Source organism: Glycine soja, chromosome 17, assembly GCF_004193775.1.
Source record: "Glycine soja cultivar W05 chromosome 17, ASM419377v2, whole genome shotgun sequence".
Taxonomy (NCBI): domain Eukaryota; kingdom Viridiplantae; phylum Streptophyta; class Magnoliopsida; order Fabales; family Fabaceae; genus Glycine; species Glycine soja.
Genome location: NC_041018.1, coordinates 10584317 through 10601535, shown reverse-complemented (window position 1 = coordinate 10601535; position 17219 = coordinate 10584317). Strand labels below are relative to the sequence as shown.

Genomic DNA, 17219 nt, shown 5'->3' with positions numbered 1-17219 from the left:
AAAACAATTTCATATCAATTAATTCAGATGGTCAAGGTTAGATATAACAAATAATATAACAATAAAATATAATAATAAATACTAATTTGACATTTTAGAGTGCAGAATTGTCCACCATTTTATAAAAATAAATTTTAAGCATGGTACGGAGTCGGCATTTCCTGCTGCATGTTGAGCAAATGAGCTCACGACAGATATCATTCCATTAAAGCACATAAACTACGCGCTTTCTAGCTTTTGCGTCGCAAATAGAGAGATATTCTTATTCATGTCTCAAGCTGCTACATACTTTATGTCTCCCTCCTGTTTCCAGTTTTAGTACTCTTGAACAACAGAAAAATCATGCATATACTATTTAAAGAAGAGGCAAAAAAGAAAAGCAAAAGTTTGATTCAAATGTCTCACATAAAACATAAAGAAACTTCTCATACAAAGCACCCAGATCAACAGGTACGCATTCTCACAAGTCACAAGCATCGAAATACATACATATAGACATATAGTAGAACTACTAAAACACTCACAGACACATGGTCTTAGAACAAAGTAGCCCTAAGTTTTACCCTAAGTTTTTTTAATTTGAGTTATAGTTTTACCCTTAGTTCTCAGTTTAATTAATTTACATATTAACTATCCAAGTTCTCACTTCGATACCTATAATTAACCACATTTTCCCATTAATTCCATTATATTAGTTTAATTACTTCAATTGGTTTATATAGAGGGATCAAAAGTTCCACAAAGTTTCTCCAACATAATTACTTTCGTTATCGGAGGGAGGGCTCATTCTGGGAGGAGATAGCAACATTCCCCCAGCCATGTCAACCAGCAAACTTGGCATGGAGAATATGGCTTCCTCGTCCATAAACTCAGTTTCAAACGAAGGTAAAACATCATTGCTATCAGATTGAACTGCTGCATTATTTGTTGTTGATGCATTAACGTTGTTGTTGTTGTTGGCTTCAGGCTTCATGAGTTCTGCTGCAGCAATGGCAGCGAAGCGGATGTCCGAAGGGGAATTGGATGCCGGCACCGGATACCTGCCAACCGAGTCAGGGAAGTTAAGAACTGCCTCGTTGCCTTTCAGGGCCAACGCCGCCACATCGTAGGCGGCGGCCGCCATCTCCGGCGTCAGGAACGTCCCCAGCCATATGCGGTTTGTTTTTCGCGGTTCGCGGATTTCAGTAACCCATTTTCCTCCGCGGCAACGGATTCCATGGTACAATGGATGCCTCTTCGATGATGATGATGATGCCATGCTTGTGGTGTTGTTTGCAAGCAAAGAAAGGGTATTTTTGGCACGTGTGGAAATGAAATGAGAAAGGAATAGGAAGTAGGTGGGTCTAACTAGGAAAGAGGAATGCAATTTAAAACTTGTTTATTGTCACTGATTTAATTGGAGGATACGATATTGGTGAGAGGAATATATATATTTATATATAGTATCATATTCATGTGTAAGGTACATAATGAGACAGTTTGGTGGTATGTTTGAAGATGACAAACCTTGTTTCTATTCTTGTTTATATATATACATGGAGTAATGGTTTGGAATGAGAGCGTGAGCATAAGACAACATTGTAGTATGCAAAAGTGAAACCGTGGGAATTTCGCGGAGTAACTGAGTAATGGGTGATTACTGATTTTGTTCATGCTTTAAAACGGTGGCGCATAGCTGGGCTCCATTTGCTAAGGTTTTGAAGAAAAGCCAATCGAAAATTAAAAATTATATAGTTATAGAGAATGACAACGACAATTGGTGATAAATCCACTTGACAACTCACTACCACGAAATATTAATGATATATAGCTGCAGTTGGCAAAGTAAAGATAGTTTTTAATTTCATCAAAACCTTAATGTCACATCTTTATTTCCTTCCCTTTTCCCAAATAACGGGTGGCATTTGGCTGTATGCATGTAAGGGGTTACTCTCCTAATAATTAAGTCTCCGTACATCAGCAGGGAAATCAATATTCACACATATATGTCATGTGATTATTATCACTAGTCACTACAAGAAAATAAAGTAGGGTTTAAAAAGTTTTTAGATTCCATAAATATCTTATAACAATGAGTTCAATGTATCTATAAATCAATAATCATATAATTTAGCATCCATTATTCTATGAGTAATTGAAATAATCATTAATTTGAAATTAAATAACCTTATAGACTTTGCCACTTTGGTGACTAAAAAATTTATCATACACTTGATTCCAACCAAATATATATGGTTTGCACATACTTATTGTTATTAACAATTCATAATCATTTTATTAATTTCATTTCATGCCATAAAATAATATTCATATTTATTTATGTTTTGCATTCAAACACGTTCAAAGAAATATGCAACTTTCTCTAAAACAATTCTTGGCATACTGCGACAGAAGAATATTTATTTTTCATTCCTACCTTTTCATTTCGTTCCAAGATGAAAAAGAAAAACAATTTGGAATCTTTCTCCAAAACGTCACTCTTGGCTCTCTCTTTCTCAAAATTATAATTTAACAATAATAAACTATTGCCAATAAAACAATTCAGGAAGTGAAAAATAAAATCCCTAAATTTCATAATTAGGATTCAAAAAATTTGGAGAAAAAATATGATTAATGGAGAATCATATAATTTATACGCTCATGATGACTAGCTATGGGTGAGAGATGACACACTTTTCTATCAGAAAATAGACCTCTTTTTACGTTAGTGAGTATTAATCCTCTTTTATAATCATTACTTTCATCCAGACTTTTTCTATTTAATCAAATTACAATTTAGTCCTTAATTATTAATTAATTATTTATTAGTCTTTACATAAGTCATATGTCTCTCATATGAGACATTAATTCTAACACTTGATACTCAGAGGAAAGCTTGTTAAACTATTACAATACTATGCTACTTATATTTTCTTTGTTAAGTGACAAAAATAATATATATATATATATATATATATATATATATATATATATATATATATATATATATAATCTATATATATCTAAGCTAGAGTTATGCACATGAAATATTCTCATATATATATATTATTCGTATAATAAATTTTAAAAAATTAACATCTACTATCAATGAACTTATGAAATTAGATTCATTTGTGATGTAATCTTTTAAGGTCATAGGAATAAAAAATTTAATTTTTTAATTGAGATCGAATTATGTGAATTTATTAGTAACTCATTGTTTTGACTACTGACCCTGCAATTATTCAATGTCTTGATTGGATGATCATCGATTGGTTTTTGTTTTACTTATAGGAATTAAATAGAATCTCAAGAGATTTATAACGCTCACTCACACACCTTGATCCCTGATTCAATTTTTAAAACTTAAACACATATATAAGAAGAATTATTAAATATTTATGTTTTACATGAACTTACTATTAAATAGTGATGCATTGTATTTTTTTTTTAATATGTAACTAGAGATGCCTAATGTTTAGAGGTCACTCACTCTATTCTTTTTTAAGTTATTAAGTGACAAATGACTAATATTTATAACATAACATTACTAATAATACTCTAAATAAACATTTACAATAATATTAAAGATAACATAAATGTTTCATAAATAGTAATTATAATGATTTTACTATGTGATTATTTTATTTATTTATCTATTTATGACATTTTTTTAACTGATTATCTATTTACATAAAATTTAATACATATCCCTGAAATCCAACAATATTAAATTAAATACACAAATCTAATTTATTTATTTAATTATGGTAAGGTTGTTATTGATGGAGCTAGAACAAATTAAGCATCACATGGTTGATTCTCAAAGGTTGTAGTGGCGGTTAAAAGCCAATGACAAGGTGACCGCATTTGTAACATCGATATATTGTAGCTATTAAAGAAAGCCTAGTAGCTAGTCCTGATTCTTGTGGCTTCGTGGCATTGGTTTCTTGAGCATTTGCTGTGACAATTGGGGAATTATTACTAAATATACTAATTATGACGTAACAATAGCTAAAATTAAAAGTGACGTAGAAAATAATATCAGGGAAATAGATGAAGAAGGTTAAAGGAGAAGCTATCTAAAGCATTTAAGGCTGCTATATTATTAGCACTAGTATTTTCTATGAGTGGTATAATACCATTGTTAGCAGCTTATATATGTTCTAAAGGATTATAAAATTAGGATGATTGTTTATTAAATGTTGTTTCGTCTGGCATGGCAATGTTACTGTTGGGACTTGGGAGGAGTAAAGGCCATGCTTTTAAGTCACAAAGTCATGTGTTTGAGTGCTCCTTTTAGGGGGCACAAGTTTCATATTTAAAAGGAAACAAATTTTCGTAATGAATTAAATATATTTTTATCCGTAATACATATTTGATTTTAGAGTTTGTTTTCTAATAACTTTTTATTTTATATTGAGTTCATAATTTTTAAAACAAAAATTTTATTCTAGTCTATCGTCAATTAGTGAATTTTGTATTTGTTATCTCACAAATTAAAAAAAATTATTTTAGTCCCGACTAATATAAAATGAAAAAAGTTTATTAGAAAATAAACACAAAATTTATTAATTTATCAGAGACTAAAAAAATATCAAGAATGAAAAATAAAATTATTATTTTATTAGAAACTTAATGTATAACAAAAATTTATTATAAAACAAACAATAAAATTAAATATTTATTAAGATCAAAAATATATTTAAGTCTATTATAATTTAGTGCAATTTAAAAATATTCTATTTATAATCCGAGACGTATGCCATTCATGGCTTTAATATTCAAATAACTTCCCATACTAAACCGAAAAATAATGATACTACCAACATTAGAGAAAAAAATTGGTTCAAACATTATACATGCATAAAAATGATAAATAAAAGAACAATAATTTATTTATATCCTACCATTATTATTATTTTTATTAGATTAAATTATTTTTTTCTCTTCTAATTTATTTTTTAGATTTAATGTATTCTTTTAGTTTTTTTTAAGTATAATTTGGCCCTCTAATTTTTTAAATCAATTTGATTTGGTCATTAAATTTAAATTGTAAGAAATCACGCGGTTCAAAATCGTTACTAAATGCATATTTTTCAAAAAGTGAATCGATTTTAAAGATTAGAGGATTAAATTGAACAAAAAAAACTAGAGGACCAAATTAAATCAGTTTTATAAATTAGAGGATCAAGTTGAAGCCGAAAGAATTTAGACGACTAAATTAAACCTAAATAATAAATCAGAGGACAAAAAACTAATATAACAATGTATCTCAATTGGCTTAAATATATGTTTAGTCTCTAAAACATATTCATGTTTCGTTTTTTATCCCTATTTTTTTTTTACTTTACTTGTGGTCCCTAAAATATTTTTTCTTTTGAATTCATACACCTAATTTTTGTTTTGGTCCTTATATATTATAATGGTTGGAAAAAAGAAAAAAAAAATCAGGGACCAAAAGTTAAGAAGAAAAAAATAGATGTCAAAAACAAAAGACAAATATATTTTAAGGACCAAAGAAATATTAATCTCAATTTCATTACATGTTTTATATATTTTTTTTACGTATATTTAAACCCGTATTTCTTCCACATATATTTAATCTAAATTTTATTTTATGTTGAGTCTCTTATAAAATAACACACTTTTATTTTTTTATTCTTGATATTTGATGTTGTTCTATAATAAATTAACGAATTTTATGTTTGTTTCTTAATAAATTAATAAATTTTATTATAGTTCCCGCTAATAACAAATGAAAAAATTATCAAGGAACAAATACAATATTTATTAATTTATGAAAGACTAAAAATAAAATTATAATTTTTTCAAGGATTCAACGTATACAAAATTATTAGAGAGCAAATGCTGAAATTAAATATTTACACTAATAGTAAAAAATTAAACTCTGTTAAGTAAAATTTTTGCAAACTATTCTTAGACTCGGCTGGAGCCCAAATCCGTATGTAGTGATGGATCCGTCTTCATAAGCGTGGCCCAATCACCAAGCGTTGGACCCACTGCTAGTGTCCAATGGCCCAATCCCATGCAGCAAAATTTTACACTGCAACACTTTGACCAAAAACACGAGCAACTGGATTTGTTCCTTCACTTCCTTGTTATGCTGTGGTCACGCAACAAAATGAATAATGGAGAACAGTGCTGGGTGTCTCTCACATTTTAGTAGTGGAAACAAACGCCACGTAAATTATATCCTACGGCACTAGTTAGTGTCTTTGATTGTTTTTTTTTTTCATCACCATTATTTTTAAAGCATTGATTAAAGAATTAAAAAAATATTTTTAATATAAATCATAGAAAAATATAAAAAGTATCATAGAAATATATATTTTTTAATAAAAATATTTTCACTTTAAAATTTTTAATCAATATCGTTAAGATATTGGTTAACCTTTACTTTTTTCTTTTTTGTTGTATTTTTTTATATTTTTGTGTATTTTTATTTTCTATTTTAGAAAGATGAAAGTAGCTTAAGAATTATTAAATATAAGAACATAAAAACCACTGTATTTTTATGTTATATCTTTACTATGCACTCTGATTATTTTATATTAATATTTAGAAAAAACATAAAAAAAGACGAGACAAATATAATGAAATCCAATTAAGAAGACAACATATAGTTATTACATATATTTTCAATTCAAAAATAAAATATCAAGATAATATTTTATATCAAAAAATTGAAATTTATAAAAATTGTATCTTAGTTTTTTTAAAAGAAATCCTCAAATAATTTCTTTAAATTTGTGTCATCATATTAATCTTTTAAAGATTTTACTATCAAATTATTTTTTTAAAAAATATTTTACCAAATTAACCCATAAAATAACTCATGTAATACCCCAGATTTCAAGCATTAGAAATAAATCAAGATAAAACTCTAAATAAGACTTTGCCAAGGTGTGATTAGATGAAAAATAACCTATGAGGTTATTATGGTTGTTGTTGTTATCACTATTATTAGTATCTTTATTGTTGATGTAGTTATTATTATTAGTAAGGTTGTTATTGTTAATAATTCCATAGTATGTGGAAGCTCAAAAGTTGTCTGGTAGTGGGAAGTTGTGAAAAAATAGCTTATTAAATTAAAAATATTTCGTAAAATTAACTGTTAAAGTAGCTAAAAAATATAAAATGACAAAAAATAATAATATAATGATTTATTTTAAAAAGATAATAAGGAAATCAATAAATATATCAAGGATAAAAGTGAAAGAAAATATAAAAAGTTAGAAGATAGAAGTTAATGTTTTAAAAAATATTACTTTTCAAAAAAATGTTAAAAATTACTAAAATAAGCTTGATCATCAAATAGTCAAATGAATTTTTCAGGTAGTAAAAAAAGTTTTAAAATAACTAAAATATCTTGTTAAATATAGTCATATAAAAATGGGCTAATAATAGTCAAACAAAAAAATTAAGGCTCAACAGAATATCAAGTCCATATGGGGGTTACGATAAGGGGATGTAAGAAATGAGTTTAGGTTTAGTTGTCATAGAATAAAAGAAAGTAGAGAAAAAAAAAAGGAGGGGAGAAGAGTTTTGGAGACCCCAAGCTCCTAAATTTATCTTTATTTCATCCTCTATACATATGCTTTCCTTGCCTTTTCCCATATTTTTTGTTATTGTCTTTTCCTCTTTATTTTTCCTATTTTGTCCTAAATTAGTGATTTGATGGGATTTGTAGAGTTTACGAGTGAATGTCTGTAGGATTCTTAGGATTGTTTTGAAATTGAATTTGGGAGAAAATAGGCTTATGAGCCCTAACTTATAGATTAGGGATTTTCACTAGATCGTGTGATTAATGGGGTATTCTATGTTGTTTTGATGCTTAAAAGCTTAAATAATAATCATTTGTAAGTCTTTTAGGGTGATCTTGGATGGTTGGGTAGTCATTTGGGGCACAAGAGATGCATTTTCGTGAAGGAGTCGAGAAGCAATAAAATTATATTTTAGCTGAACTAGCCACTATGACTTATTTAGAAAGGTCACTTTCACATAACGAGTCAGTTTAGCTTAGCTAGAGTGTAAAACAAAATGTGGTTAAGCAAAAATGTAACACAATTAGTGAACTTATTTAGTTTCTTAGATATGCTTGTATTGTCCTAATGCTTGAGAAGTATATAAGTCGGGTGCCATGAGAAAAATAATGCAAGTTGACAATGTTTATATGTTTGATGAATTTAATATGTGAATCTATGTTGTGAGATGTTTAGGATCTTATAATAAGAATGTGAAATCTCTATGTCACAAGATGTGTCCGGCGGATGTTGGTCGTTGAGTGAATGCAAGTATGTAACCTTCCTTCATTGAAAACATGTGATTGTATAAAGTGTTTGATATTCTTTAACAAGTGCTATGTGTTGCCAAATATGAGATTGTATATTGTTATGAGATATGTGTGTTGTGACTGGATATCATTAAGACGGGTAACCTAGCTAGTATGTGAATGAATAGAATAGGCTAGGGTGGTATTTCAATGGTAAGTGACCTAACCTGTGAGAAGCGAGAATGAGTTCACATATATAAGTAAAGAGGAGTTCAAAGGGGCTTTTGTGCATCATTTGTGTTAAACATGCATTATAACATTTGAGATATTTGTGTTAATGGAAGGTAGCTATAAATTTAGACACTGGAGGTTTGCGATGGGTTTATTTAATGAAATATCAAATAGTTTTAAAATTTTATAAAAAGTTATAGACTTGATATACTCAATAAGAAAAACTTTTAATTTAATGATTAGATTGATAAAATTTAATACTATAAAATTTATTAAATAAATTAACTTTAACGAATAAATACTCTTAAAATAACTTGATTGTTGCTCTCTTTATAATATATTGATTGAAATATATTTTTATGGTGATTCTAATTTCTAATAGGTTTGTTAGCTGTATTTTTCATATATATGGCCAAATAATTCAAACTTTCAAAATCATCTAGAGTTTTCCGGTAGTGACATTAGCCAAAAAGTTATTGTTACAATAAACAAGAAACTTAAATTTACAAAAAGTTATTCACTTTATTTTTTAAGGGTCAACTGATAGTAAATTAAAATAAAATTAAAAAAACTAAAATGACTTTTTGCAAATTAAAATATAATTAACAAAAAGTTTTAAAAAATTTAAAAGCTAAAATTTTCAACTTATACAATTTTAAAGACTTTTAAAAATTACTTTGGCAATAATTAATATCGGTTAAAGAAAATTGGATCATTCATGCACTGAGACGAAGCCAACAAAATGCCAAATATATTGTAACATGAACTGAACGACCTGGTCATGTCATAGGCACAATCTGAATAAATGGAATTTAGTTGATTTTGATTTTGTCTCTGGTTAGACCAAAACAACGATTAGTGGTGGAAAAACAAGAAGCAAGTTGGACGATCACGCTAGATTATACTGCTGTGGCAAATAATCTATAAAAGTTATTGACACTTATTGAGAGAAACAGAGAGAAGTGTAAATATTTAGTATGTAAGACAGTAAGAGTATCTATATATTTCATTATTATTTTTTTAACTTAATAAGTAACTTCCCATCAAAAGATTGAGTGCCTAAATGTGTGAGTAGTCTTTTTTTAACACTAACATTAAGTTTGATAGCTTGACTTAGATGAAGATTCATTTAAAATTGTATTTTCTGAGAAAATTTTCTAGCAAGCCAATATAGCTACTTCTAAGAAATAAGATAACAACGACTCTAAGTTTTAAGTAGGGTTTTTGTTTGGCACTGCTAGTTTGTTTTCTTTTTCTTCTCTTTTTGTTCTTTATTTTCTGAAGCTTTAAATAAAAAAGTAATGCATCGTGAACCGCTCTTTCTTCGCACTCGATTATATGGTTCGTACGATCATATGCTAAATTTCAAAGAGTTGGTCAATCTTTTTAAGATTGGTATGTGGGTTCTTGATTATATGAAATAATATAATGTTCTTTTTTTTTAAGAAACAATATAATGTTCTTAATCCCATAACTATGGTTAAGTATATATATCCTCTTCATAATTTTTCTAGATTATAAAAAAAGTCGTATGTGCGTACGCTAATATATAGATTTAAATCTTTAAATAAGTTAAGTCTATAATATTTAAGACATCATAATAAAAGTCTTTGGAAAAAACGAAAGTCTAATACAACAACAATAATAAATATGATTTACTTACATAAATGTTGTCAATTCTATTTTTTTTTTATAAATGGCTTAAATTTAATTGTCTTTTGATTGAATAAATCTTTTTTTAGAACTTGATTGAATAAATCTTAACTTATATAATAATTAATAAGCTCCCGTCAGACTAAACTGAATAATGTGAAAATGTTAACGTTGTATCTATTGGACTGTTGACAGTCCAATAGTATCATCTACGAGAACTCTTGTGACATGCATGTTTGAAGCTTTAAACAAAGAATTTGAGGTAGTCTTTTTTACATTGAAACTACTTATCATAACAGTAGAGAATAGAGATATCAAGGGATCGATTTCCCTGATTAGCAATGTTTTGTAAAAGTTTTCATATTAAAGTGATTCTAATGTCTCAAAATTAATTAATTACTATTGGAAGAAAATATTATAAAAATTGAATTGAAAAATAAATGAATAATTGACCAAAAACACAGCAAACATTTTTCACTTTATCCTTTGGCAAGTCGTTTTGCTAAAATATATTTCCATGTAGTTATCATTTTTCTTTCCTGATGCAATTGATAAAATTAATAAGCAGGCTGGATTATTTTTGAATATGGAAATGAATTCAAAACCCTATGAAACACGAAACATGATACATGTAGTTCACTGTTTATATGACAACTGATATGATAACAATATTACAGAAGCCGAAAGATCATTAATATGTCCATACATATTTGATTGTTCTTTTTACTTTTATATATAGCAGAAGTTCGACAAGAAACATATATTAGCAATGCAAGAACGTTCAAATAACAACGGTCGTCGCACGTTGGGCAAAAAAATTTCTAGAAAATTATATTCCAGTCAAATGGACGTGAAGGAGTATACTATTGTGGAGCGTAACCTATATCTTCCACATGTTCCTTTCCCATTTCCAAAAGACCTTCGTAAAAAAAAGTAGAGTACAGTTACAAAGGTTTTTCTACAAACTGATACTTTATGAAGGGACATATATAGCATATTAACATTGTAGAGTATTAGATAGATTGGATGCAAGTGCATCCGGATAGGTCTCACATTGTCTTGAACACGATTGCTTCTGGAGGAAAATTATGTTGAAAAAAAAAACTGATGTTTTGACCTAGTAAGAGCTGCTAATGTGTGTCATATTGGTCACGTCCACAATAAGTGGAGCTATAAAATTAGAAGCCTAATAAAGTCTAGGTTGAAAGACTAAACCTTTTTAACTCTTAATTTTTCAAAGCATCACGCGTCAAGCAAAAAAGTAGAGTTTGATTTGATAGTTGGGTGAGCCACAAAATTCATGGAGCATTGGCCATGCGTTCATTTCATGCCACATTGCCATGTATATCTACTAAGCGTAAAAAATCGATGCAAAATAACGCACATACTAAGGGAATGTTGCATATTACTCGATTGTAAAATTGAAATCCCTTCGAGGAATAACGTTTTAGGAGAACCTAAATTAAGGACAGTTAACACCCAAAATGGTTAATCAAGTACTGCATGCATCATTTACAGGTGCTATAGCATAAGCAAAATTTAAGAGAATATATCAAACCAAAATTAGAGGGCTATCTCAATTGCCTTCAATTATTTTGTGATTGCACCTTTATATTAGTTTTGGTGACAAACCACATCAGGCTACGAAGCCGTACATGGTGAGCACATACCATACCGCTATAGACGATATGAATAAGTATTATAAGAAAATTGTTGACAATTTAAATGTGGGCAGAATTATGAGTGGATATAACGTTGTGAATGAGATGTGAATAGAATAAAGAAGCCTCATTTAAAAAAATGATGACTAAACAAATTCAATAAAATAATTTTGATGGATTTAATACCTTGAGAGAAGTGTGTTTGCAATATATTTTTTAATACATTTCTTTTAACAAATTATCTAATAATTAACATTTATTAAAAATTATAAAATTGTAAGTAATGTTTATTAAGAGTGAGACTTACACAATTTTTTTATTTTAATAAACTTGTACTGTAATTAAAGTTTATTATTAGATAATGTATTTCTAACATTTCACTACTTTTCTGACAAAAATTCATACATGATCATTAAATCCACATTAAGGACCAACACAAAATACTTTAACATGTTGGATAAATGAGTTTTTTCTTTTTCTTTCTTGTGCATAATAGTCGCATTTACATTCAAACCTATAGCATCATATATATTATTTAAACTTCTCCACAACTAAGCTGATCTTAGTGATTTTGTACGGCAAGTGATAGCTTACAGCATAAAGAAGCAACTTTATGTAATATGTTTGTGAGGGCGGATCTATTAAGCTTTAATATCATAATATCATGTTCAAGCTTTGCATGTTTCTTTGTTTATTATGTTTATTCAATATTTATAACAAATAAATAAATAAATAAAATTAAAGATAGTAGTATATACTTGAGAGAATCGCGTGAGAGAATTTAGTGAGTTTGATTGTATTTTTTTCTTTTTAAAAACTATTTTATAAAACAATTTTAGAAAAAGTAGAAGTGAGTGAAGAAAATGTGAAAGTGTAAGGAAAAACATGGATATTAGAAAATAGAAAACAAAAAATAATACTTACGGGTTCCAAAAACAATTTCAAAAAACTATTGTTATTAAACATTTGTTTTATATGACAAGTTTTTATGGCCATTAATGATATGGGAAGAAATTAATGATCCAAAGAAAGAAAGTCGTATATATGGAAAGGTTGGTATGGAATGGCCACTTCATTCACACCGTCCTTACTTTGACCAGCCCAGCGCTGTTTTATTTTATTTTTCCCCATTAACCAAATTAGAAACACCTGACCTGAATCTTACGTCGATTAGAGGGCCAAGACAAATCTTCGGTCCCATTTCAACGACAATGATTGTTTTTTTCTTTTTTCCGAATGAAAATATGCTAGAATGGAAATATACTCCAAACTCAACAAAATTCTAGAGGTAAGGAGATCTCTCTCTGATCGAGGAACATTGCTTACCAAGAAAAAAAAAGAAGTGAACATTCATTCTAGATTCTTAACCATTTATGTCAATCAGTATTTGTGTTAATGATACACTAAAAGGAGAGATTCTTTGCTCAATCTCATATTTTACCCAAAAGAAAAAAAGAGTTTTGTATATTTTGTTATTAATCAAAATAATTAAAATATAATTTTCTGTCAACAAAACTAACTTAACATGCATTCCAATGCCGATTTATTTTTTATTTTCTTCAAAATAAAGTTTTTTAAAAATATTTTGATCATGGAGTTTGATTTTCACAACTTTTTATATTCCCAACAACTTGCAAATTAACTATAGATATGATTTAAAAGTAATTATTAAAAAAAGTCAAGAATCTTATTAATTTTTTATAATTTAATAATCTATGATTAAACGAGGGTGTAATTTTTTTATAGAATTAATGTAATTTAATTAAAAATTATTATATAAAGCTATTGAGATTTTTAATTAAAAGTTAAACAGACTATAAAAGTTACTGGATTTATTAATTTCTCTAAATGTATTAGGCTAGTATTAGAGGTTTACCCAAAAGTTTGTCTAAGTTAGTGTTAAATTCGTATAAATACAGTGTACGACATAAATTATAATTTTTAATTTCAAATTATAATTTATTTATATTTATCTGTATATTTATAAATAATATACTGTAAAAAAATTAAATAATATAAAAAATTATTAAATTTGTCACTTTTATTTTTTTTATTTTTTTAAATATATTACTTTATTTAGCTTTATTTTATTAACTTTTAAATAGTATTTTAATTCCTTTGACTTTTCTCATTTCCATCTTTTTGCTTTTTTATTTTATTTTATTAACTTAGATTTCTTTTTGTAGCTAGCATGAACAAAGAATAAAACCTCTGTAGTTTTTAATATCATAAAAATTTATTTAACTTATAAAAATAAAATAAAATGATTTACATAAATAACGATGGACACAAATAAATAAGAAAAAATTGAGACATATTTTATTTATTTATTATTTTCAGATCAATGAAAAATATTTTCATTCAAAGTTTTCTAAAACCCAAAATAAGTCAATTTAAACATATACTATATAAACCTTTATCATACATATGGATACATATACAAACATATTGAGAGAAAAAATCTACTAAGTTTAAGTAAAATTATATTTTATATGTTTTTAAAATTATTAATATGATCTTTAAATTAAATTTTATTAGAGAAATAAATTAATATAATTCAAAAGATAAATGGATATTTATTACATTTTTTTATTTTCACATGTAATATATTATTTAAAATATTACCAAATCATTCCTATTAAGCTATATATCTATAAATGTTAAATTATTTAAAGTTTTGTATATATGTTTTTTAAGGTTACATCACAAGACTCAACGATTATGTGATTAGAAGAGTAAAATATGTTTTTGTCCCTCTAAAATTTATAAAGTTCAATTTTAATTTCTTTAAAAAGTTTTGTCCATTTTTTGTCTTTCTAATTTTTGAATTTATCTATTTTTTTGTCTCTTTAAGTTTGAAATGCATAATTTTTTGGTCCTTCAAAGTGCTTTAGATAATATTTTAAAATAAAGATGAAAAATAGTTTAGATAATGTTTGAGACAAAAAAGAAAAAATGGGCAATTCAAATTAGAAGGACGGAAAATGATTCTTTTTTTTTTTAAAAAAAAAAAGAGAGACTAAAACTGAACATTTTTTAAAATTTTAAAGGGAAAAAAGTTACCCTTATAACTTATCAACATTTTTTATTCCATATATACATGTATATGCAATTTGAAATAAGTTATAATGATAAAACAACTAAAGTTATATAAAATGATAGTATATTAATATTTTCTGAATTTAATTTCAATTAAATCATATCTGTATAAAATTTAAGAGGCTCTTTTTAAATCCATCGCGTACTTGAGTTTTCTTAATTTAGAGTTAAGTCAACAATAGTAAACAAATTATTATCTTAAGGTTTAAAGGGTTGGTGCAGTGATTTAAGATTTCGTTGCATTCATATAAATGAGAAAAATCTATTTAGTAGGAGAATCTGTATTCGATTCTTATTGTATGTAAAATTTTCTTGAATCAGCGACAATCACACACTGTAAGTGGAATTTAGTCTATGATCTAATAGAAGTAAATACATCATTACTTGTAAATATCATTTACGAATTATAATAAAAGTATTACCCAATTTAAAAGATTATACTCCTTTTCAAATACATCCATTACTTGTAAATATTATTTACAATTTGTTTCTATAGTTGAAAAAGTTTTTAAAATTTTAAATTACTTAAATTTCATTTGAGCATAATTATGTTAAAAGATATAAATTTCCTATTTTGCACAGTATATTGAGAATAAAACATTAGAAATATTTTATTATAAAATGATTCAATATTTTATTAAATTAAACTTTGAACAACAATTTTACAGACCATTAAATTACTCTTTGAATATAAATTTTGTGAACGTCAGAATTCATAGACTCCGTCAGAATGAGTTAAGGGGATCCCTTAAGCTATGTTTGAATTATAGCTAGTTAGAAATTTACTGGAGGGTGCTAAACATACTTTTAGAAAAATGTGTTTTTAAAAGAGTTCAAATGATGCCTCAAACATGCACTTACTACACTTCTATAGTGTCAATGAATCTTTCTCCACAATTCACCAATGTGAAACCCAACTTGGACTGTGTATCATCTTTTATGCCGGAATTCTTTAGATAATGTATGCTAAGACGCGTAGAACAACAAGTGAGAAAGAAATGGGATAGATGCAAACACTCAAACAACAAATATCTTCATTTCCATAAACGGAATTAATAAAGCCAAAGTATCATATTCCAAAATCTTCATAATTGCAATAAATTCACTTATTAACTAGTATTCTTACGACATTAATTAATGAATAAAAAGAAGAAAAAATATTTATTATAAAAGATCATAAAAAATATAAAAAAAATCACGAGTAAATTTTCAATAAAAATATTTATCTTGTCAGTTACTTAACCAATGCATAAGAACGCTGGTCTGGTTAGCATTTATCATTATAATATTATGTTTTTTATATAAAATTTAAAGCTATGCAACGTTTGGGCAAAATGGCAAGTGTAATATGAATTCCAATTTATATGGCTGGGATTTAGCATAGGTGGATTTAATTCCTATTAATAAATGCCGACATGGCATTGATTTCACATGGATATTATGCATAAAACCGCAGAACTTTAATTAAAAAAATTATGTGTAGCTACCATTTATTTAGAATGGGGCCTCTCCAAAAAATGTGTAGAAACTTAAATATTTTCCTGTTTTCTTTCATGTACCCCTATCTGAAAACATTCCTCCTACTATTGCCCAGTAACCTTCATGAATTAAAGGTAACAATTAATAAATATTAATATTTTATATAAAAAAAAAAACAGAAAATCCATTCACCGTTTAAACCCCTTTTTTTTTTATTTGCACTAGTCTGACCCATTATTTGGCAGAATTGATTCATTCACTGTTTTATAATTTACATTTCGTGCAAGTTCAGTGCGCTTATGCCACCACCACCACCCCTCTCTCTCTCACACCCCATTCTGTGCTAGCAGGCCGAATAGTGAGATTTACTATCGTATCTGTTATTGGTCGGTCATCAAAAGAGGCTTGAAAATGAAATTATTTTTTTAAAAAAAATAACACACCTTCCGTCTCATAATAACATCTTATAAAAAAATTATTCTAAAATAATTATTTTTTTAATATAATATTATTTTTGTTTACTTATACCTCTTATAATATTAATGATATAGATTACAAAAATTAAAAAAAAATTATTAATAATATAATTTATTTTATAAATTACTATTTTTATTTATATAAAATATTTAGAATACTTATTTACAAGCGTTTGAGCTGTTAATGATGGCTTTAACTAGCATTAGTGCTGAGTCGACCCTACGTGTGTGACCGTGTGCAATACTCCAAATTAGGTTAGAAGATTCCAAATTTACTAGCGGAAACCCTCCCCTTACCCTTATATACCCCCACTTGCTTACACTCTTTCAAAGTGCAACAAACAA

At 27.1% G+C, this 17219-nt stretch overlaps 1 protein-coding gene across 1 annotated transcript; it reads right to left on the bottom strand.

Moving 5' to 3' along the window:
- Nucleotides 1–156: 156 nt before the first annotated feature.
- Nucleotides 157–1497, bottom strand: LOC114391849 (ethylene-responsive transcription factor ERF027-like). Its single transcript, XM_028352843.1, has one exon. It carries the CDS (start codon nucleotides 1256–1258, stop codon nucleotides 728–730), a length of 531 nt encoding a protein of 176 aa, XP_028208644.1. The 5' UTR covers nucleotides 1259–1497; the 3' UTR covers nucleotides 157–727.
- Between the last annotated feature and the right edge of the window lie 15722 nt (nucleotides 1498–17219).

What these genes read in the sequence shown, in the direction of transcription:
- LOC114391849 (XM_028352843.1), bottom strand. Translation starts at nt 1,258, where the DNA reads ATGGCATCATCATCATCATCGAAGAGGCATCCATTGTACCATGGAATC.